This window comes from Apium graveolens, chromosome 4, assembly GCF_009905375.1.
Source record: "Apium graveolens cultivar Ventura chromosome 4, ASM990537v1, whole genome shotgun sequence".
Classification (NCBI taxonomy): domain Eukaryota; kingdom Viridiplantae; phylum Streptophyta; class Magnoliopsida; order Apiales; family Apiaceae; genus Apium; species Apium graveolens.
This window is the reverse complement of record NC_133650.1, coordinates 122,623,985-122,646,243: the sequence shown is the minus strand read 5'-3', so window position 1 is coordinate 122,646,243 and position 22,259 is coordinate 122,623,985. Positions and strand designations below refer to the sequence as shown.

The 22,259-nt window shown below is 35.4% G+C and overlaps 1 protein-coding gene and 1 long non-coding RNA gene across 2 annotated transcripts; one reads left to right on the top strand and one right to left on the bottom strand.

The window, feature by feature from the left end:
- Positions 1 to 2,931: 2,931 nt before the first annotated feature.
- On the bottom strand, positions 2,932 to 5,548 carry LOC141716879 (uncharacterized). The gene is made up of 3 exons (XM_074519041.1): positions 5,158 to 5,548; positions 4,699 to 4,980; positions 2,932 to 3,181 (listed from the first exon to the last, which is right to left on the bottom strand). The coding sequence occupies exons 1-3, from the start codon at positions 5,252 to 5,254 to the stop codon at positions 2,988 to 2,990; spliced, it is 573 nt and encodes a 190-aa protein (XP_074375142.1). The 5' UTR covers positions 5,255 to 5,548; the 3' UTR covers positions 2,932 to 2,987.
- Positions 5,549 to 5,981: 433 nt separating this feature from the next.
- On the top strand, positions 5,982 to 8,898 carry LOC141719424 (uncharacterized). Its single transcript, XR_012574113.1, has 4 exons — positions 5,982 to 6,250; positions 6,838 to 6,924; positions 7,102 to 7,174; positions 8,530 to 8,898. It is a non-coding gene; the product is annotated as an uncharacterized LOC141719424 (long non-coding RNA).
- Positions 8,899 to 22,259: the final 13,361 nt, after the last annotated feature.

The following is a 22,259-nucleotide window of genomic DNA, read 5'->3' as shown; positions in this document are numbered from 1 at the left end:
TTTGATCTTATCAGCTTTGGCCTTGATTCCTCTTTTCAAGACCATGTTCCCCAAAAATTTTCTAGACCCAACACCAAAGGCGCATTTGGCAGGGTTTGACATCATCTTGTGGTGCCTCGGCATTTCAAATGCCTTCTTGAGTTGATTAATTTGATCGGCCTTGGCTAGACTTTTGACTAACATGTCATCAATATAGACCTCCATGGTCTTTCCAATTAGATGGGCGAACATCTTATTCACCAATCTCTGATAAGTAGCTCCTACATTCTTAAGTCCAAAAGCCATAACAAGATAACAAAAGACAGCAAAGTCGGTTATGAAAAATACCTTGCAAGTGTCATCTTTATGCAATTTCATCTAATTGTAACCGCTGAAGCTATCCATGAAGCTCAGCATCTCGTGCCCATCAGTGGCATCGATCAGGGTATCAATCCTAGGTAGGGGATAACAGACCTTTGGACATGCATCGTTTAGATCAGTGAAGTCGATGCACATCTTCCACTTTCCATTAGCTTTTTTGGACATCATGGGGTTGGCCAACCACACAGAGAATTGCACTTCCTCTATAAATCCAGCTTCTAGGAGCTTCTTGACCTTCTATTTAATGGCTTCCAGCCTGTCAGGGGCATAAGTTCTCTTCTTCTGCTATACGGCCTTCCGAGTTGGATCGATATTCAACTTATGAGTTATAAGGCTGGCGTCAATCCCAGGCATATCAACTCTCGTCCAACCAAACACATCACTATTTTCTTGTTAGAAAGTTGTCAATTGACCCTTCAGGGGCTTGTTCAAAGATGCTCCCATATATGTGTCCTTATCCGGGTCTAAGGAGTCTAGGGAGATTAGGACTAAGTCCTCCGCTAGCTTTCCCCAAACTTCTTCATTCTCACGGACATCCATGTCTTTTCTGGGGAGAACCTGCCCCCCAGCTCCATCGAGCCTAAGTGCTGCAATATAGCGACTGCGGGCCATTTTCTGATCTCTTTTTACCTCACTAATGTCGTTCCTGATTGGGAACTTCAGTACAATGTGGTAGGTTGAGGGTACGGCCATGAATGCATGAATCCATGCTCTTCCCATGATAGCGTTGTAAGTAGAAGCTGTCTTAACAACCTAAAAGTTTAACATTTGTGTGGCCCCTCTGGACTCTTCCCAATATTCATGAGAAGTTGTATTACTCCTTCTACTTGGAATTTCACTTGGTTAAATCCGTATATGGGTGCGTCATACGGAGTTAGTTGGGAGTCATTGTACCCCATTCTTAGGAATATGTCATAGAATAGAATATCCATGGAAGCTCCATTATCAACTAAAACCCTCATAACAGGACAATTTTCCAATTATCAGAGTGATAACTAGAGGTCATCATAAGGAAATTTCAAACCTTTAAGGTCGGGGTCACCGAACTCAGGCGTCATCTCTGTCTTAGAATGCTTAGGCGCCTCTCCGACTATACTAATTACTCCTCTTGCATAAGCTTTTAGAGAGTTCCTTGTAGGCCCAACTACTGTTGGGCCTTCTGAGATCATGTTAATTACTACCCCTCAGGGCTGTGGATTACGATCTTGGTCATTGCCCCTTCGGTCATCGTTTATTCGATCATCATATCTTTTTGGCCTCCAACCTCTTCACCCATGGTGAAATATCTGAATTTTCCTCTTCGGATTAAATAATCAATCTCATCCTTGAGTTGCCTACAATCATCGATATCATGACCAATATCTCTATAGAATCTACAGTACGGGCCCTTGTCTCTTTTTTCGGGGTCTCCTCTTAGTGGTTTCGGCCATCTGAACTCTTTGTGTCAATCTCAATTTTCATAAGGATTTGGCTCCTTGGAGCATTTAACCTTGCATATTCAGTAAACCTTTGTAGTTGATTCTTCTTGGAAGTGGAGTCAAAGTTTTTTCCATTTCGAGGTTATTTGTCCTGGGCGTTATACTCTTGATCCGTCTTCCACTTCTTGCCACCATTGGGCTCATTGCCTATTACTATTTTCTTCATACTTTCCCCAACCTGGATATACTTTCTGGCCGTGCTCTGGAGCTGTAGCATATTCTCTGGTGGACGCTTAGCTAGAGACATCTTGAAAAAATCGACTTTAGTCCCTTGCTGTAAAGCAATAATAGACACCTTATCATCAAAATCCGAGACCTTCACACTACATCATATATGACCTGTAGCAACATTTTTTTGATGTTTCAAGCAAAAATGTTGCCTTAAATCACTAAAATTTGATCTGAGGTAACATTTTTTTGTGTTACGGTAGAGGATACTAGGTGTTACCACAGACATGACGAAATTGCTATTGTAACATAAAAGATAGTATTAGCATTGATATTATATTAAGTGTTACCATATAACTAAATATTTAGGCAGGATTGTAGTTAGTGCTGGCCAAGTGTGCGGTCCGTGCGTGCCGGGCCGGGCCGCACACGGGTTGAACACTCGGTAATTGAACACTGAACCGGACCGCTGAATTACGAATCGGGCTCGGGCCGGGTTTGAACCGTGATAACAGGACTCGTAACCGAACCGAACGAATTCGTGAACCGGGCCGTGCGGGTTGAATCACGAACCGGGCCGTGCGGGTTGAGCCGTGTGAACCGGGCTTGTACGGGTTGAATTACGAACTGGGCTGGGCTGGGCTGGGCTGGGCTGGGCGGGTTGAATTACGAATTCGTAATCGAAATTAGTAATCAATTAATAAAAAATAAATAACAAAATGTAACATTATTTTCTATTATGTCACATAATTTATTCAAAATATTATAGTTGTAATCAATTAATTTTATTATTTTAAATTTTTGGTTAAAAAGAGGACGGTACCTCTTATAAATTTTATTAATTTAAAAAAATATTTTATTACAAATGACGTGAGAGGACTCCTCTCTCTCTAAAAAACGGAACAAACCGTATCAAACATTAAAAAATTACAAATCAAATGATATTAAAACTTAAAAAAAAATTACATTAAATATTTTGTTCTAAAGTTGTTCGCTAGTTGAGGTTCCCGATTCGGATGAAGTATCCATTGTCATCCATGGCTCGTCGTCATCGTCGGAGTCTTCTTTTCTTCCTTGTTGTCTTTTATCGGCTTGATCCCAATCTTTTTTGCAAACTAAAATTTTTACAACGTCTGGCGCAAGACTGGATCTCTTCTCATCTAACACTCTTCTGCCTGCACTAAAAGCGGACTCGGACGCAATTGTAGAAGCTGGGACAACTAAAATATCCTTTGTAATTTTTGCTAAAACCGGAAATTGTAACTCATGATTCTTCCACCATGTTAGTATATCAAAATCATCATTTAACTCATAACTATATGAAAAAAATTCGTGAACCATACTAGTGGCAGAAGAAGGTACGGTAGATGACTGGGAAATTCTACATTTTTGTTTTTTGGTTAGTATAGATGAAATGGTACTACTAAACCTACTAGAAGTATTACTACTCTTTGGTGGTATAGTACTTTGAGTTTTTGGAGCATACATATCTATAAGACGAAACAACAAATTTAAACAATTAGTTACATATAAAACATGATTATATGAAACTCCTAACATAGCATAATAATGTTCTAACATATTTTCTAAACCTTCCTTCCTAACACCGGGATCAAGAAGACATGCAATACCATAAATATACGGAAATTCGGTAAAGTATTCGATCCATTTAATTTTCATATCCTTAATAATATCACTAAAATTATCATTTTCTTCGTATTCCTTTAAAGTAGTAACAATACTAACACATTCAATGATACAATGGTGTACATTTGGTTCATAAACATAAGAAAAAACTTTAGTAGCATGCGCAAAACAATAAAGTATGTCACGTACAGTAGATGCTAATTCCCAATCTTCCTCGGTAATAATTCCTCCTTCGTATTGGTGAATTGGATCGTCGTTATATAAGATGGTAATAATGGGTTTATATTTAATTGCTTCAACAAGTAATTTATATGTCGAACTCCATCTTGTAGGACAATCGATACCCCATTTTTTCGGCCTTAGTCCATTTTCTTTACACAATTTCTTGTACCTAGACCTATATTTACCCGCCAAACGTAGATACTTAATTACCTTCCTAATAGGTTCTAATAAATTAGTTATTTGTTGAATTCCTACTTGAGCCGTTAAGTTAACTATGTGAGCACAACATCTAATGTGTAAAAATACTCCATCTAAAACTAAAGGAATTTCGGTCCTAATATAATTAATACATTTGTTGTTATTAGCAGCATTATCTAAGGAAATTGTGAATACCTTGTTAAACAAATTAAATTCTTTAATTGTATCTAAAATTCTAGACATAATATTATAACCGGTGTGTGATTCGTCCATAACATCAAATGCAATAATTCGTTTTTGTAAATGTAATCAATACCAATCCAATGAACGGTAACACATATATAAGGCTCACCTTGACTCGAACTCCAACAATCACTAGTTAACGAAACCATACCATCAAATTCTCGAAAAAATTCAATTAATTGTGCTCTAGCGCAATGATATTGTGTTATTGTGTGCCGTTTTAGTGTGTTTCTAGGAATTTTTCTAAATGCCGGATTTATCGTAGTTTTCATCATATATTCTAAATTATCACTCTCACCGTGAGAAAATGGTAACTCGTCTAGTGTAACATAAGTAGCAAAACTTTCTATCATTCTATCTCTACTATAGGAAAAAGGCATACCTCCACCTCCCGTTGATGTCATAAAACCACCGAGTTGTGATTGTTGTGGACCTCTTCGTGCTTCTCCGCTTTCGTGACTCGCCTTCGTAATAGAGTGAATATTCTCCAAATGTCGGCTTAGTGTTCCCGTGCCGGTCCCTCGAGCATAACTAAATGGTGGCTGTGGTCTACCATTTTGTACACAAATCAAACAATGTACTTTAAATCTATTCGGATTATCCGGCATAGCTTCTTTCGAAAAATATGTCCACACGTGCGACGATTGTCTCGAACTCGTAGCACCTACAGAAATTAAAAAACGAATAAAATTAAAAACGAATAAAAATATTATAATCTATTAATAAAATTACAATAACCAATTAAAAAAATTACATTCATGAATTAAAAAAATGAATTTACAAAACGAATAAACAATATATTATATATATAATACACGAATAAAACTATAAAATAACATACCTTCTTCGGTATTAAACGTGGATCCGGGTCGAGGCGGGAGCATCGAAGCCGATGGGGTTGAACCTTGAGAAGAAATGCTCCCTCTTCCCTGTTCCATTTTCCTGTTCGCGAATATCTGTTACCTTTTTTTAATATTCGAATTTTTGTTGTTAATTGAAAATTGCGAATGGTCGAAGAACTGTGAATAAAAGTCGGAGAAATTGAGAATTGAGATTGAGAGAAACAGAGAAAGTTGTTTTTGTATGTATATATTTATAAGGAGAAAAAAGTCGGAGAAATTGAGAATTGAGATTGAGAGAAACAGAGAGGTCGAACTCGAAGAACTGTGAATAAAAGTTGTGTTTGTATGTATATATTTATAAGGAAATTAGAGGACCGTTGGAGCCTTGGAGTTGGAGGAGGTAACGTTAACCTGCAGGGAATCAGAGTGCAGCCATGGCAGAAAGAAGAGCAGGGAGCAGAGGAAGACGTTGGCGCGTGCGTGCCACCCGCGGGCGTGCTGTGCGGGCTGGCTCGGGCTGTGCGGGCTGGCTTGCCGTGCGGCTCGTGCGGGCTTGGCTCGTGCGGGCTCGTGCGGTCCCGGGTTCTAAAATTGGTATTCGTGTTCGGTTCACCTAAATTACCGAGCTGTGCGGGTTTGAACCGGCCCGGTTCGGTCCGAATTTTTTACGATTTCGGTACGAACCGGCCCCGAATGAGCGGTTCAAACCCGCCCATTTGGCCAGCTCTAATTGTAGTAGCGGGCCAATTTCAACCAAATGTTTACCAAATTTTGGGTGGCCCAAGTGATAAAATTTGACATGCTCATTTTTATTAAAGTAAAATAAAATTCACACTCTCTTAAAATTACTAAACACTGTATACACACTCACTTAAACACTCTCAAGCACTCACTCATCTTCAACGTCTCTCGATGGAGACTAGGGTTCAAAATTAGGGTTCTCGGTCGAGTCAGAGCTTGGAGCTTGGAGATTAGGATTTATTAATTAGGGTTCTTAGTCGGGTCATAGCTTGGAGCTTGGAAATTAGGGTTCGAGTTTATGGAAATTGGGGTTGTTTTCTTGGATTAATTTGGGGATTTCTTCTTATTTGGGTATGTTCTTAGTTTCTTCTTATTCTCTTCTCTGATTTATCTACTTGTATCATTTATATGTATAGCTTTTCGTGTTCAATTTATATTTTGGGTTTATGTAATTTGGGTTTATCTTCTTGTTTAAAGAAACCCAAATTTATATAATTTGAGTTTATGTACTTTGATTTTATCTTCTTGTTTCAGTAATTTTCTAGGGGTATTGATGATAGGTGCGTATATTTTTAATCTTTTTACGATTAATAAAGAACTGCTCTTGTTGTTATTTTATTTTTATGGCTTTTGTTAAAACTGAGAAAGTATAGCATGAAATCATGTTTTTACCAAGTAATAAATGATAAATTTTTGGTTCCATATGAAGCCACTTAGCAGAAATTCTCGTGATAATTGTAGATCTCCCGTATTTAGAGCTACATTCTAGGAGACGAGTTTAACTTCTACATATTTTGTATATCCCTCTTTTTAATTCATGAAAGTTAGTTATAAAATTCCTGAAATCCAGTTTCTCCGTTCGATCAAATTATTAGTTAAATTTTATGTGCAACAACATTCTATTATATGGTATATAATCTCATCTTAGAAATCTACAGGAGAAGAGGATACACCAATTGACGAGATGCTAGGATGTTAAAGGGTACGAGAGATATGGACTTGTGGAAGAGCTTTATATATGCCATGTATGGCTTATAATCTTGTAATATTGCATTGATCCTTGCTAGAGGTCATTTTTATTAATACATTTACTTTATCGAATTTATCCAGATTATTATGTAATATGTGTTGTTAAGAAGAAATTGGCTGACCACCAGTAATTTTGATCATATACTCATTATATGTTGTAATACTATTTACAGAGCTGCACTATACTACAATGTGGTGTATCAAGCACAAGAATAAGGTCGGAAACTGCACAAAAGGAATATACAAGTATACTTCTTTTTTCTTCTCTTTTATAATTATATTTTGGTTGTTGAAAATAGTTTAGTCAGTTATATGTTATTTATTTTTTATGCTAATCAGAATGCTTGTGTACGAGTACATGGACAATGAAAATCTTAAACTCTAGACTTGTGTTAGCTTGAGTGTGTTTTACTTGTTAATTTGTCATGGGTGGCGTCATTTATTATTTAACATTAAGATTTACTTGATAGAAAGTAAGAAGAGGATTCAGTCATCCCCTCTATAACGGAACTATTTAGCTTTTATGACCCACCTGTGTGCTCCGGTTCAAATTTAAAAAGGAAATTGGATTTACGGTAAAAGATACTACCTCTTTAATATATAATAATTGTTATTGCTCTATTTCTCGTTATTTTACATGTTATATTTTTTTCTTTATTCACAAGGTAAAGAATCCCTCGAAGCTTTACAAGTTTATAGTGTCTCACTTTTGAAAAAGAAATTATTGGTTAAATTGCGTTACTGTATGCTACTTCTTTTCTCATTGTTGAATGTCATTTTTATTTAAATGTCTTAAAAGTGATGATTTGTTATCAACCAGTATCTCAAGGACTCGGTTTCTTTGAAAGTAGTGCGGCTGTTACGCATACAACAGCTTTGAAAACTGCTCCTGATGTACATGTTTGGCTTGAATAATTTCTTTTGTGTGAATTGACCTGTTCTGAATATATTTATAATTGTAATATCATTTAACTTATAGCAAAGATAACAAAAATCATACCTAGTGAGAATGCGTGTAGAAAGAATTGTAACTAAAAAATGAAGACATATAAATTTCCAAGAATTTTTGTGTTTTTACCACATAAAAAAAATTAGATATTGGTATTTAGTGAACAAGTATACTAAATTCTAAGTGAAAGAATAAATTTAATGGGATTATTTCGAATTGAGCATATCCCATGGCATAGCATGTCATGTTTCACGTACCTGGTTTCCTTTGAACCTAAAATTTTATTTCCCACTTCCTCATGTTGACAATGATGGGATGCATATTTATGTTCAATTATATAGAGATCTTAATGTGTTTGCCCTGTCATGCTGCTGTATTTCAAGAATGTTTGTTGTGGCTCTTTTTAGAGTGAAGTAGTTTGTTCCTTGTAATGTTGCTTTGTTATTATCCTAGTCTCCAGAGGGTGCACTGCTTAACAACAGTAGATTCATTTTTGTAATTGTTCTCCCTCTTATACTGGTTCTAGTTGTATAGGTTTTTTTCCTGGTACACCCCATTCTTGTAGCTTAGTATCAATCCATATTCTTGCCATTACGTCTTCTTTATCTTATCATATTCTTACTAAAACACCGTATCTCTTTCCATTTTGAAGCTTTGGCTGTTTGAGGTTACTTTGGTGGATTAAGTATATTTGGAATTGGTGAACATACGTCCCGCTTCAATTCTTGTTTTTGGAAGACATATGGGCTGCTTGTTTTATTCAAGCCGCATGACGTAGATACAAGCGATCAATGGAAAATATCTATTTAAGTAAACTTTTGGGAACTTGATGATATTAAATAGTTTAAGGAAGTTGATGTTAGAAATTTGTTTAGTTGGTTTAATTAGAAATGTGATAAAACAGTTGTGTCTTTTGGATGGATTTAGAACTTTTTTATTTTGGTTGAGTTGGAACTTTGTATTTGTTGAATTTGAACTTTAAATACTAATTCGTAAGTTAATTATATATTTAATTTTTTAATGTTTCAAGTGTAACTAATAGATGTTTTTATGTTGGTAAAAACAAGAAAAAGTGTTAAAATAAATACTAGAGTGTTAAAAAGGAATGTTATTCCTTTTTTAACACTCTGGTATTTATTTTAACACTTTTTCTTGTTTTTACCAACATAAAAATATCTATTAATTACAATAAGATATAAAAATGTTACCAAAATATTGAAATGTATAATCATTTAGTGTTACAATAGCAAATATGATGTTGCAAAAGAGTTTATTGTAAAATATTTTCAGGTGTAACCATACATTTTAAGGTGTTGCAATAAAACTAATGTTACACCTGAATGGCGTTACCATAGATATTGAAAGTGTAACCATAGGTGGTCTCTTGTAACACTTTAACCCGTGTTATCATAAGTTCAAAAAGTGTTACCTTATACCCCTATTATAACAGAGGCAAATTCAACACCCACAAGTTTTCAAAAAGTGTAACCATTGCCAAATTTTTTGCTTTAGGTAACACTTTTTGGTCAATTTAACACTTTTTTTTCTTGTTGCTACATGCCAGATATGGTGCAGTGTCAAGACCTACTTTGTGAATCCATTCAGATAATCTCTAAGGGACTCTTTTGCTCCTTGAACAATACTTATAAGGAAAGCCAAGCTTTTTTCGTGCATTTTGCCACTGATGAACTGCTTAATAAAAACTTGGCTCAAATCTTTGAAATACCCAATTAAGTTAGGAGGTAGATAGTTGTACCGCCTTTTGGCTATGCTGTATAGAGTTTAGGAAAAGGCCCGACACTTAATAGCGTCGTTCATGGGCTGTAGTAACCGGGCGTTGGATAACGTCCTGACACTTGTAGGATATCCAGTACCATCGTATGCTTTGGTAGTGGGCATCTTCAATTTCCTTGAGATGTGGGCATCCATTATCTCTTCGGTGAATGGTAGGTTTGGATTATCGGGGTCTCCTAGGGGCATTAAATCACTTGGATCATCCTTTGGGGTTGCAGTTCCTCGCCTTGGAGTTGGACCTTCTGGGTCTATGATAGGAGGAAAATCCATTTGTCTTGCTATTTGTTGGGGCTTTTGTGCACCTCCAGATCACGCTTCAGCCATCAGATCTCAGCTTCATGAGACTTAATCCTCTCTTGTACATCTTGGGGAACCGTTCCTTGAGTGCTCCCGTGCTGTTATAACTAGTAGGCATTGGCTCCATACGAGCAAGTCTCCTCCTTGGAGCGACTTCCTCTTCTGATGAGTCAGAGCCTCTAGAAGAGTAGGCTCCATAGAATTCTCAATTCTCAGGGATGAGAGCCAAGCCACAGATGTAACACCCCCAAATCCGAGGTCGGGGATCCGAGTTGTCATGAGTTCCATTTTCAATAATAACATTTAATCTTGAATTAACAACTAACTACTGTATGTTGTGACCCAACAATTTACACACACACACATCAAGTTATAGTCCCAGAGATGAATTCGAAACAAGTACAAGTCATATGATCCACAAATTATAAGTTATTACAATTCAAAAGAATTTTTGAATAAGTTTACATGTTCCTTGCCATTATATAACATGATTCATAATTATACATAAGTCTGGTACACCAAAATTTTAAAGCCTAGCCTATTGGTAGTTCCTACCTCAGCTGTGACGGCATCAATGCCTATAGGAAACTGCAGAACATTTCCTATCTGCTCGCGAATTGGGAGCTTGGTCATGTTCATCTTGTCTAGCTGTTGTTGTGTGATAAATTAAGTAAGGGTGAGCAACACATCCCACCAAAATAACATATAACTGATCAACAGTATATAAACATTTTTATAGTATTTATGAAAGTCTTTGTCATGCAAACATGAACCAAGATCAAAATCTTTACACGATAAAGTCACAAAATATTGCAATATATATTCTTTTCATAAATCTCTAAAATCCTCTTTTATGCATAATATAAACAGAGTTCCCATACATTTTAAAAGATGACGTTACAAGTTACTTCAACATATAACTTTTCGTAATCACTAAAAAACTATGTTATAAAAGTATAAACAGAGTTTCAAAATATAAACTATATAATATAACGTTAAGGTGCTCTCATATATCTAACCTTGTCTTAACATTTTTCTGAAAATCTTTGCCATGCATAAGGTAACATTATCTCGATATATGTTTAAAAGATGAAGTTACGTGATACTTCAATATATTTATATATATTTTTCATATAACTCCTTGAAAACTACTATTGTTCAAAGTATAACCAGTTTTCAAAAGTTCATCACATAGATGAAGTTACAAGGTGAGTCTTGTATAAATCATTTTCGTAAAACTCTTGAGGGCTCTTGTCCCTTCAATTAAAATCAATCCTTGAAATATCATTTAAAAGATGAAGTTACAAGATATTTTATTTTCAAAATATCATTTTGAACGCTTGACCCTGCCAACACTCACCGGTCACCCAGCCATAGCTTTTTCCCACTAGGTGCTCTCGATGATGTTGCAGAAATATCCAATCTGGATGATGAACTACTCTCTGGAGTTTCACCCGCACCCAGGGTGTGCAACTACGATGATCAGTCACAGTCGTACTACCCCCTTTATATCTTTATGTAGAGGAGAACAATCTGATTTACTTGTCTACCGATCCCTGAACTCCTAAGGAATGAACCGCCTTTGTGGAACTTCCTGGCACATTAGGCCAAAAAATAATGTTGGGTCGGTGCTACTTGGCCTCTTACATTAAAAACTAGTTCGATTCAAATCCATGACTCTGAAACGTAAAGCTCGTCTCCCTTTTCCCCAAGTAGAAACTCGTCGATAAGACTCCACCAAGAAGTCGTATCTAGTTGGAAAGGGGAAACTCACCAATATTTCCCAAGCGATGCTTGTTAATGGATTAAACTTATTCCATGACTTACTTCCCGAATGTTGGGTAACTAATCAAAAACTCTCTTTTTTTCTATTCAGCAACTTCGTTGCGAATATAAATACATCACTGAGCAGGATCCTTCATATTTGAGTGAGTATTTAAATCCCCTTCACAAGAAAATACTTAAATTTGAAAACGGGGTTTGGGATCCTCTCTTTTACTTTTAAAATCATGTGATAAAGTTCGAAAATATTTTTCAAAAATATTTAAGGTAAAAATGATTTAAATAATTTGTAAAACCCCTTTGAAAATATTAAAAGAATATTTAATTAATATTCTTTAAATAATTATTGTTTAAAGAATATATTTAAAATAAAAAATGCTTAGAGTTAAAAGTCTTTAAATGAATATTCAAATTAATGTTCATTAAATAAATAAATAATTATTCATTAGTAAAATCTTTACTCGAATAATCAAAATAATATTCGATAATAATAATTGATGGTAAATAAAATACTTAATGAATATTCGAAATAATATTCACTTTAGGGTTTAAAACCATCGAATAACTTTATTCGATTACTGATTATTGAAAATCATATTTAACATACTCGGAAATATCGTATCCCGGTTTAAAGTATAATGTTCAAATTCTTATATCCTATACTAAAGGTATACGCAAAATATCGCTTATCACTAGCATATGTATTATGTAGCTCGTAAGCTCTACTTTAAAAAATTGTATTTCATTATCGAAATATCAAAATTTCAAAACATGCATGCATATATATATCATAGGAATATAACTTCAAATCATACATGCATTGATATCACAAGATTTCATTTTCAAAACTTTCATGCATTTTATCTCAAGATATGGCATGTAATCATCACAACAATAGTAATAGGGTTCGAAGACTAGCCTGAATGTCCAGAGGTGGTAGTGGGTCTAGGATTGGTCCAATAACCTATAAACAATAGCATAACTCGGGATTAGTCCTCAGTCTCTTATGAAACTAAGCTTTACTCGCATATACACTAACACTCGTTTTCAAGTTGTCAATTTACATTTCTTGCTTGCGCACCCTCGACTCCATCATATTTATAAAATTGATAATTAAACTTTAAAACTGAAACTTTCACGAGGGCCTTACTAACTGCCTTATACACTTTAGATAAAAGTTTCGTGATCCAACAAGCCTTTTAGGGGTCTTGAAAACAGTTTCAAAGTTACTCATAAGGTCGGGGTGGGTTCGTGAAACGCCGTTACTTAAAACGATTGTTTCTCCGAAACCGTAAATCCGATTAACACGATCTATATACCAAAACAAAGCTTAAAGAATGAAATAACCAATAATATAGTGGTGAAGTTAACTATGGGTACTTAGACTCTAAATTTACATATAAATGGGGGTATTGTAAAATCGGGCATTACGACGGCTATAAACTAACGATGTCCAATTTTACAAATCATTCAATCAATCAGTCCAACCAAACCAATCATCCACCAATATCATACACTACTAGAAATAGTAGAATAGACATCGCCTTTTAAACAACGGTTGTTGTTGGCACCGATGTAAAATGTGCTTTTTACATCGGTTTTAATCAACCGATGTCTCTTTGTTAGGTACACATTGGTTTTTTAGGTCAACCGATGTTATAAGTGTGTTTTAAAAAATTTATTAAGCGCGCCTCCCCGTTTCCCCCTAACCAAATAATTCATTCTCTCTTGAAAATTTCCCCCTTATTTTTCACCTTAAAAAAATTTTAAGTCAAATATCTCCCCCTCTTTTCAACATAACATTAAAAGTTAAAATTCACACACTATTAAAACATAAAACATAAGCCATAAAATAAAACAAATCCAAACTCTCATCTCTCTCCTCTCTCACTTTATAGTCGACCGAAGAACAGCTCTCTCTCTCTTTGCTCAACTGTGCTCTCTATCTCTCTCTCTCTCTCTGCTCGAATGCTCTCTCTCTACATTCTCTCTCTCCCTCTCCCTCTCTCTCTCTCTTTATGCTCTCATCGAAGTTTAATGGATCGTAGGAGGTTGTTCAAGTAGGAGTTTCAAGCTTAAGTTTAAAGCTAAAATGGAGGTTAAATCTAAGTCGGTGGTCAAAACTTGTATTGGGTAAGCTTCAAACCCTAATTTTAGAATTGGGGATTTAAATTTGAACCCAAATTTTGTATTTTTTTAATTAGTTTAGTGATTGCCTTAATTGTCCATGTTATATTGAGTATTTCTAGTGCTATGTTTTTTGCAGCTATGGCTGCGAATCCGTTGAGTACGAATTTGATGTTTAATACTATTCAGAAGACGATTGGGTGGACGGACTGGGCTAAAGCAGCCATTTTTCGGGTTTGGTGTCATTGATTGTTGTGCCTTTATTGTTGTATGTTATTTATCCACCGAGTATTTGAATCTTGATGATTTTTATTTTTTACAAAGTAGTTTTACTATGTTTATGTTTTGATACTTGTTAAAAAAACTACCCTCCGTGCGACATCTGTATTACATTAATAGCTTACTAAACACCAGTCCAATACTAATTTGTTGATGACTTGACGTGCATACTCGATCATAGTTTAGTTTGATGAACATTGTAAATGAATCTGGATTTGAATTTGTGATATGTGCATGTTCATGTCTTTTGTTAATAGAGCTACTTTTTGATTTTCCGGTGTATAGTATAGACTACTACCATAGTGAATCTTTGATTGGGTGGATGAAACTTAATCTGGCTTCACTATTATGAACTGAACCAATATAATGATAGGAGTTGGATGAACCCAAAAGGAAGCTGAACTAATCTGAAGCTCAGACAATAGGTACATTATTGATAAAAATGTTTTTCCCTCTATTATGAACTGAAAGATCTGATATTTTAACTGTCTATTGACAACCAGGAAGCAAACAAAGGGACTTATCTACTTGTGGTGGTGTTCGCTCAATCGGATCAGATCTTACTCGAATGATATGCAAATATGACACAAATCAGAACAGATCCATCAGGAATGACCAAACTGTTGTAAAGATGAAAGAGCCTCGAAACCCCACAAGTAGAGCTCAGGTTTGTCTGGTCAACATCTTCTTCAAATTTACCAAGTAACAAATGTTTTGCTTTCTGATTTTCTATGTCTTCTGAGTTCTGACACAAAACATATAATCTCACTTCTCTAAATCATGCAGCCAGCAACTTCAAGAGAGAGTTTTGCACAAGGAATTGAAAATGGCAGAACCAATATGAATGGTGATAACTGTGGCGAGTTTGATGCAGTTATGTGTAGCAAGTCGTCATCTCAGAGCAAGCCCCCAACCGCCCCACGGTTTTAAATCTTTATGTATCCTTATGCATTAGGATAAGAGCTTTCAGTGCAGAATTGGAACATAAAATTAAATGAAAATCTTGATCCATCATATCGTTTATGTTAAAGTAATGATTAGTGAGAAAGTAACTTGATTTCTGAGAGAAAAAAAAGTATTAGATGACTCTGTTAAGGAGACTTAATTTGCCTTTTCTTTGGTGACAGGTGAAGGAGCCTATTCTTCAGTACACTAAGCGCCAAAGGGCTCCAGTTGCTTAAAAAGAATTGAAGTGCAGCATTTTGGGTGAATCTGAAGTTTGGTTTCTTTTGGTCACTCTGCTTTATTCCTCGTGTGTTTGGTTTTTTGTTCTTGCTTGTGATTGTGTTCTTTTTGTAACTTGGTTTTTGGATTTGATGTATTTATGCCTGATTTTTTTGTGGTTTAATACTCATAGGTGACACAGTTGTGCGATTTGGGCTATAATGACAGTGTCTGTTTAGTTGGATGGGTTCCAGTTTGTTCAAGGTGTGGTTATTTCGCCTCGTCATTAACTTCATATGTCATACTGCAGTGAACACATAACATATATAAGTTGTATTCCTGGAGTTCCAGGGATGCAGTGAGATTTTATAATTCAAGCATTTAATTCTCTTGAAAAAATAGCGTATGTCTGACAGATGGTCGTGTTTACAGTTGAACTCTACTGTTATTTACAGATTTATTTGTCTTTAGAGTACATGATCTTGTATAATAATGGTGAGCTATAAACAACGCAAAATGACATAGAACCAGAATTTAGAATAAAGGAAAGAAGGTCAAGTATATCTGATCAGGGTAAGTGATCCATCTGTCCTGAAAGTTTTAGCTTTATTTTTTGAATGTTAAATTTCTATGGAGTCTGGAGAACTCAGAAAAGAGTCGGACACTATTAGTACAAATTGCAACAACATTACTTACTATTCAAAATTTGATAACATGATCTTATCCTGTAGTTTATGCACTGTAGCTATGCCATGTCTGTCAGACAGGAGGTGCAAAATGATTGTCAAACGGAGGTGCAGAATGAATGATCGAAGATTATTGTGTGCAGTGAATGAAATTTTCCGAAAAATCTGAAAAGCATCTGTCAGTGTTAGTTGATGCTTACCATTTTGCAGCTTGTTGCATTTTTGTAATGCTTACAAAGTTTCTTTTGTGCTTATAATGTATGTTTTGTTATGACTATCCCGTGTAAAGTATCTGGTAGTTGGTAAATATAAAGTATCCATAATGGATGTTCAGTTTTTTTTGCACTCTGTTTGATTAGCCAGAATTTCATGCAGGATCTGGAATCTACTGAGAAACACTAAATTATAGATCCTCAATCTCAGAACAATCTGCAAGAGCTACCATCCCAGTTTCAGGATGGTCTAAAATTGAACTCTCTTATGCATAGTAGTGAGAGTGAGGTTTGTAATTTTTCTTTCTTCTACAATTTAAGGGTTTTTTTAATTGGCCGCTTTGTTTGATATTTGCTGGAGATATTTGAAAGGAATATGTCCTAAGTCCAATCATGTATGAGGATTTAGGAATAACTTTTATGTAATATGTTTTGATTTCATTGATATTAATAAAAGACTTGTTTTGTTTTTATTACGGGCTTTATCTATGTAAGTGTTTAAATAAGATATACCATAGTTTAGAGTAAAGCTTTTATGGATTATGATGAGATCATAATAGTGAGACCTAAAAGATGATAACTCTAAACTTAAATAGTTCCTGGTCGTAGGATTACTAACTGGTAATTAATAATCCGCAGAGATCGGTACATACTATGCTTGCTTCATTATGAAGGATGTCTGTTCTCATAGACATTTGTGTGGTGACACTATAGCTAGTATGTAGGTACTTATTATGGAATAAGTTCACTGAACATGACTCGCACAGCTGAACAGCTGATGGAGTTCACTCACGTGTCAGCAGTTGTTCACATAGTGATAGTTGTATAAGTATCCTTAGACTTGAGGTCATCATAGTCATCTTGTGTACACTGAACTATGCTTTGGTTTAGTTCATAGTCTCCAGGGACAATTATTAGGGCTCTACTGGGTATAGGAATTTCTACACGAAGATAGTGTATGATCAATAAAGGATCTACCCCTTCCAGTGAAGGAAATGAATGTTCAAGGTTGATCCACTTATGCTAGTTCGGGAATCTCTGGCCAAAGTGAATGAAATTAGAAAGAAGTTTCTAATTTGCATAGAAATAAGCATAGTAAATGGTAAGCAAGTGATTGAATTAGATAGGCTTCACACGAGATCCATGCCTTGTATTTAATCGGGACATTGTAGGGTAGAAGGAGTTTATTGTACGGTAACTATTAACTGAATAGGTTCTTGGTATTTTAAGCAGTGAATTCATGTTATCCGGATAGTCGCGATATACTGAGAAGTATCCCTCACGATGTAGAATAAATATGATTAATTAATTAATCATATTTAATAAATTAGAGAATTTATATAAATAATGATAAAATAGTTTTATTATTATTTATTTCTACTACCGGCTTAATATTGAACCTACAGGGTCACACCATAAAAAGAGAATGATTTAATGGTGGAGGAATTAATTAATAATGACTAATAATTATTTATTTGTGAAATAAATAATTAATTGGCAAATTTAATAATTGATTAAATGAGATTTAATTGATTATAAATTAATTAAGAAAAGTTCTTAATATTATTAATTAAGGATTTAATTTTTGGAAATTAAATCAAGAGAGAGAATTATTTCTAAAGTTTTTAGAAAAAGGATTAATAATTAAAAGGTATTTTAATTAATGAGAATAATAAATGAGATAATAATAATAATATTTATGGGAAAATTTCAGCTGAAAATTTTGCCTATAAATACACTATTATAGACCCTATTTTTATTCGAACCCAAAAACCCAAAAGTTTTAGAAAAACAAATTCTCTCCACCTCCTCCTCCTCCTTAACGTCGTTTTCTTGGTGGATACCGGTGGAGTGCTTCACGTTTGAGGAGCAACTGCTAAGGATCTCCGATCGTTGCTTTTGGATCGCATATTAAAGGTTAGTAATCGATCCCCACGTTTTTACCATGATTTATATGCTTTTATTTGGATTTTATGTGTGTAAAAGTGTTTTGCCATGCCTCCGCTGCAATTAAAAATCCAACAATGGTATCAGAGCATAGGTTGTATGCATATAGATCTGTGGTAAAAATTTCAGAATTTTATGTGCTTGTATGAATTAATTATGATTTTTACAAGTTATATTATGGATTAATTTTGTCTGATGAGAAATCATTTCTCAGAATAACTTTGAATGTTGATCTGGGTTCTACAAGTGTTGTAGATCGTCTGTGTATTTTTTTCATAATTTTATGATGTATAGATTTTTTATTATGAATTTTTGAAGTTGTTTCAATTAAAATTCATAATTAAATAAGTAAATATATGTATATAAAGTATATATATATATATGTTTATATCTGTACTGCTGTTATCTGCTTGTCTGCACATTCTGTTGATTGCACGGAAGAGAAGACTCAGAAGCAGGTCTGGCGGCACGGAATTCCATGGGCGGCGGCGGCTGCTTTAAAATAAAAAAAAAAGGTGTCGCGCATTCCGGGAATGCGTTACACCCTGTGGCGCATTCACGAAATGTGTTACACCTTTTAATTGGTTAAAAGGGTTGTAAAGCATCACCGGAATGCGTTACAGGGCTTGTAACGCGTTCTTGTAATGCGTTACAGCCCGACTGTTTACATTAAAATTGATTTTCTGGGAGTTTCGTAACTCCATTTTAGGCATGCAATATACCGTTGGATTAGTTTTTCCGAGACGGATCTAATGGAGTGATCAATTTTAGTTTATATAAAATTTTTGAACTGTTTATATTTCCGAAAGTGTTTTAAAGCTGTTTTTTAACTGTTTTAACTGCTTTTAAATGCTTCATGTGATACATAGAGATGTATAATGCTTAGACTAATATGCTAGATGATGTAACATGCCTACCTTGATGTTTATTCATGTTTATATATGTGATATATGCTTAGTTTATCATGCGATGATAGATTTAGGTGAACTTAAATGAACATAAGGCGTTTGTTAGACAACCTAGTATAGTGAAATTGTTTCATAACCTTAATAACAATATTATGAATACAATCATGAGATTATTGTGTTTGTGAAACACGTAATTGAATATGAATTTTCGATATGAGAGAAAGGATGATTCTATCAACAACAGATTTCTATCTGTAAGAAAGGGTTATTAAGTGACGCCTCTTGACAATGCTCCACCCGATCTGGGAATCATCTGATTATCGATTATTGATTTGAAATATTTAATTTAAAAGGAAGAATCTCTTTATAATATGATTATGATTGTAACGTAATATAATCCCTCTAAAATTAAATAATATCAAGTAGTAATTGGCCAATAATACAACGGGCTTGTGTCGGTCATAGCCTTCCAACATGATAGAAAGTAGTTCTTATTTTTGAATCATTGTCGGTTCGTGCTACAGCCGAGGGCTTTGATTTCGAAATAAGAAATACTTGTGTATTATATAGAGATGTGTACATTGAATAAGAATCTAAAGGTCGGTACGTGCTACATCCGTGAGCCTTTGGGGACTGATTCAACTGTACGGAATGTTGGCTTAGACTTGACTTAGAATATTGAGTTTGTCGTGCCACAACCTTGACTCAATTATTCAAGAGGCTAAAGGTTGATTAGGGAATAACATTAGATGTAATTGACAAGAGTTGTCTGCCTATTGAACATTACATGGCGGTTCGTGCCACAGCCGGGGTTGTGTAATGGAATGTAGGATCCCTATTCCCACTAGCATTATGAATGCTTAATTTTTCACGTAGGGGGTTGAATAAATTAGGTAAACTAGTGGGAGCCACTTATGAATAAAGACCCGATTCATATAGTGTTTTTAAAATGAAATCGAATATTTGCTGAGTGTTGTTATGTGTTTATCATTTACAGATTTACTTTGTACGTTATGTCTTCTGCACTATCACTCATGAGCATACTAGATGCTCACAAATTGACTGGTCCTAATTATGCTGACTGGCTTCGAAACTTGAGAATTGTTCTCAGGATTGAGAAGCTGGAATACGTGATTGACTCACCTAAGCCTACTGAACCTGCTAGTGATGCACATAATGATGAACATGTTGTGTATCGTAAGTGGATAGATGATGCAAATGTTGTTCAATGCATCATACTAGCTTCCATGAACATTGAGCTACAGAAGCAACATGAGCATATGGATGCTCACACTATCCTCATGCATCTACAAGAGTTGTATGATGTGGCGGGGAGGACAGCTCGATATGAGATATCGAAGGAGCTGTTCGGTTGTAGGATGTCTGAGGGATCATCTATGAATGACCATGTACTTAAGATGATCAATTTGATTGAACGTCTTGGATAACTTGGTTTTGCCATGGATGGGGAGCTGAGCCAAGACTTGGTCTTGCAATCGCTTCCGAGTTCGTTCTCGCAGTTTGTTGTGAACTTTCACATGAATAAGTTGGATGTCAGCCTGCCTGAACTCCACAACATGTTGAAGACTGCGGAATTGAATTTTCCCCCTAAGAAGAGTTCTGTTCTTCTAATTGGTGAAGGTTCCAATCCTAAGAAAAGGAAGAGGAACTCTTCCAAGAAGAAGAAAGTAGGTGAAGAAAAGCCGGTTCCACCAAAAGCTGAAGACCCCAAGAGCAAAGTTGTTTGCTTTCACTGTAACAAGGTGGGGGCACTGGAAGAGGAACTGCAAGGTTTACCTTGCAGAATTGAAGAAGAAGAAGGGTAGTGAGACTACCATTTCTGATTCAGGTATGTTCATGATAGAAGTGAATATGTCATTAAATCAAATTTCTACTTGGGTATTAGATACCGCCTGTGGTTCTCAAATCTGCAATTTGTTGCAGGGACCAAGGAGAAGTAGGACTCTTAAGGAAGAGGAGGTGATTCTACTGATGGGAAATGGAGCAAGAGTTGCTGCTGAAGATGTAGAATCATTTCATTTACATATGCCTATGGGCAAGACTATTGTTTTAAATAATTGTTATTTTGTTCCCTCGATTGTGAGGAATATTATTCCCATGTTAGACTTGGCTGAATTTTCATTTATTATTGAGAATAATGAATGTTCTATTCTTAGAGATAATATTCTTTATGGACGTGGTACTTTAAATAATGGTCTGTATAAATGTGACATAATTTACTTCAGATTGAACAAACTAATAAAAGAAAAGGGATGATGAAAATCTCACTTCATTGTGGCACTGCAGTCTCCATTTAGTAGACATGGAGAGAGGGCTGCAAATTTGCTAGGAATGGTACACACAGATGTATGTGGACCAATGTCTAAGCAAGCCATGGGTGGATTTTCATACTTCATTACTTTCATAGATGATAGATCTAGATTCGGATATGTGTTTGATGTAACACAAGTCTGAAGCCTTTGAAAAGTTCAAAGAGTATAAGTATGAAGTGGAGAAACAAACCAAACATAGTATTATAACTCTTTGATCAGATCGAGGTGGTGAATACTTTAATGGAGTGTTTCTAGATTATCTCAAAGTAAATGGTATAGTCTCCCAGTGGACTCCTCCAGATTGGTATCTGAAAGGAGAAATCGAACTTTGTTAGACATAGTTCGGTCCATGATGAGCTATACAAATCTTCCAGTACTCCTATGGGGTTATGCATTGGAAACCTCAGCATATTTACTGAATAAGGTGCCTTCCAAATCTGTTCCTCAAACTCCGTATGAGATATGGAAAGAAAGGAAACCGAGTCTTAAACACGTTAAGATTTGGGGATGTCCAGCTTATGTCAAGTAAGTTGACCCAGATAAGCTGGAATATCGATCCGTAAAATGTAGTTTTGTGGGATATCCTAAAGAGACTTTAGGGTATTACTTTTACACTGATCATCGGGTGTTTGTCTCCAGACATGCTACCTTCTTGGAAAAGGAGTTTATCCTTGAAGGAAACAGTGGGAGCAAAATTGAACTTGATAAAGTTCAAGAAGCACAAACTACTACGGATCAAGTGGAAACACCTGTTCTGACTGAACAACCTTTTGTGGAACAGCCCATTCATAGATCAGGGAGAGTGTCTCGCCAACCTGAGAGGTAATATGGCCTTGTCATTGAGAATGACAAT

What these genes read in the sequence shown, in the direction of transcription:
- LOC141716879 (XM_074519041.1), bottom strand. Translation starts at nt 5,254, where the DNA reads ATGGAACAGGGAAGAGGGAGCATTTCTTCTCAAGGTTCAACCCCATCG. An exon ending in CACGTTTAATACCGAAGAAG is followed by an intron (nt 4,981 to 5,157) that starts GTATGTTATTTT and finishes TAATTTCTGTAG; the next exon opens with GTGCTACGAGTTCGAGACAA. An exon ending in GACATCAACGGGAGGTGGAG is followed by an intron (nt 3,182 to 4,698) that starts GTATGCCTTTTT and finishes CTTTTAGTGCAG; the next exon opens with GCAGAAGAGTGTTAGATGAG.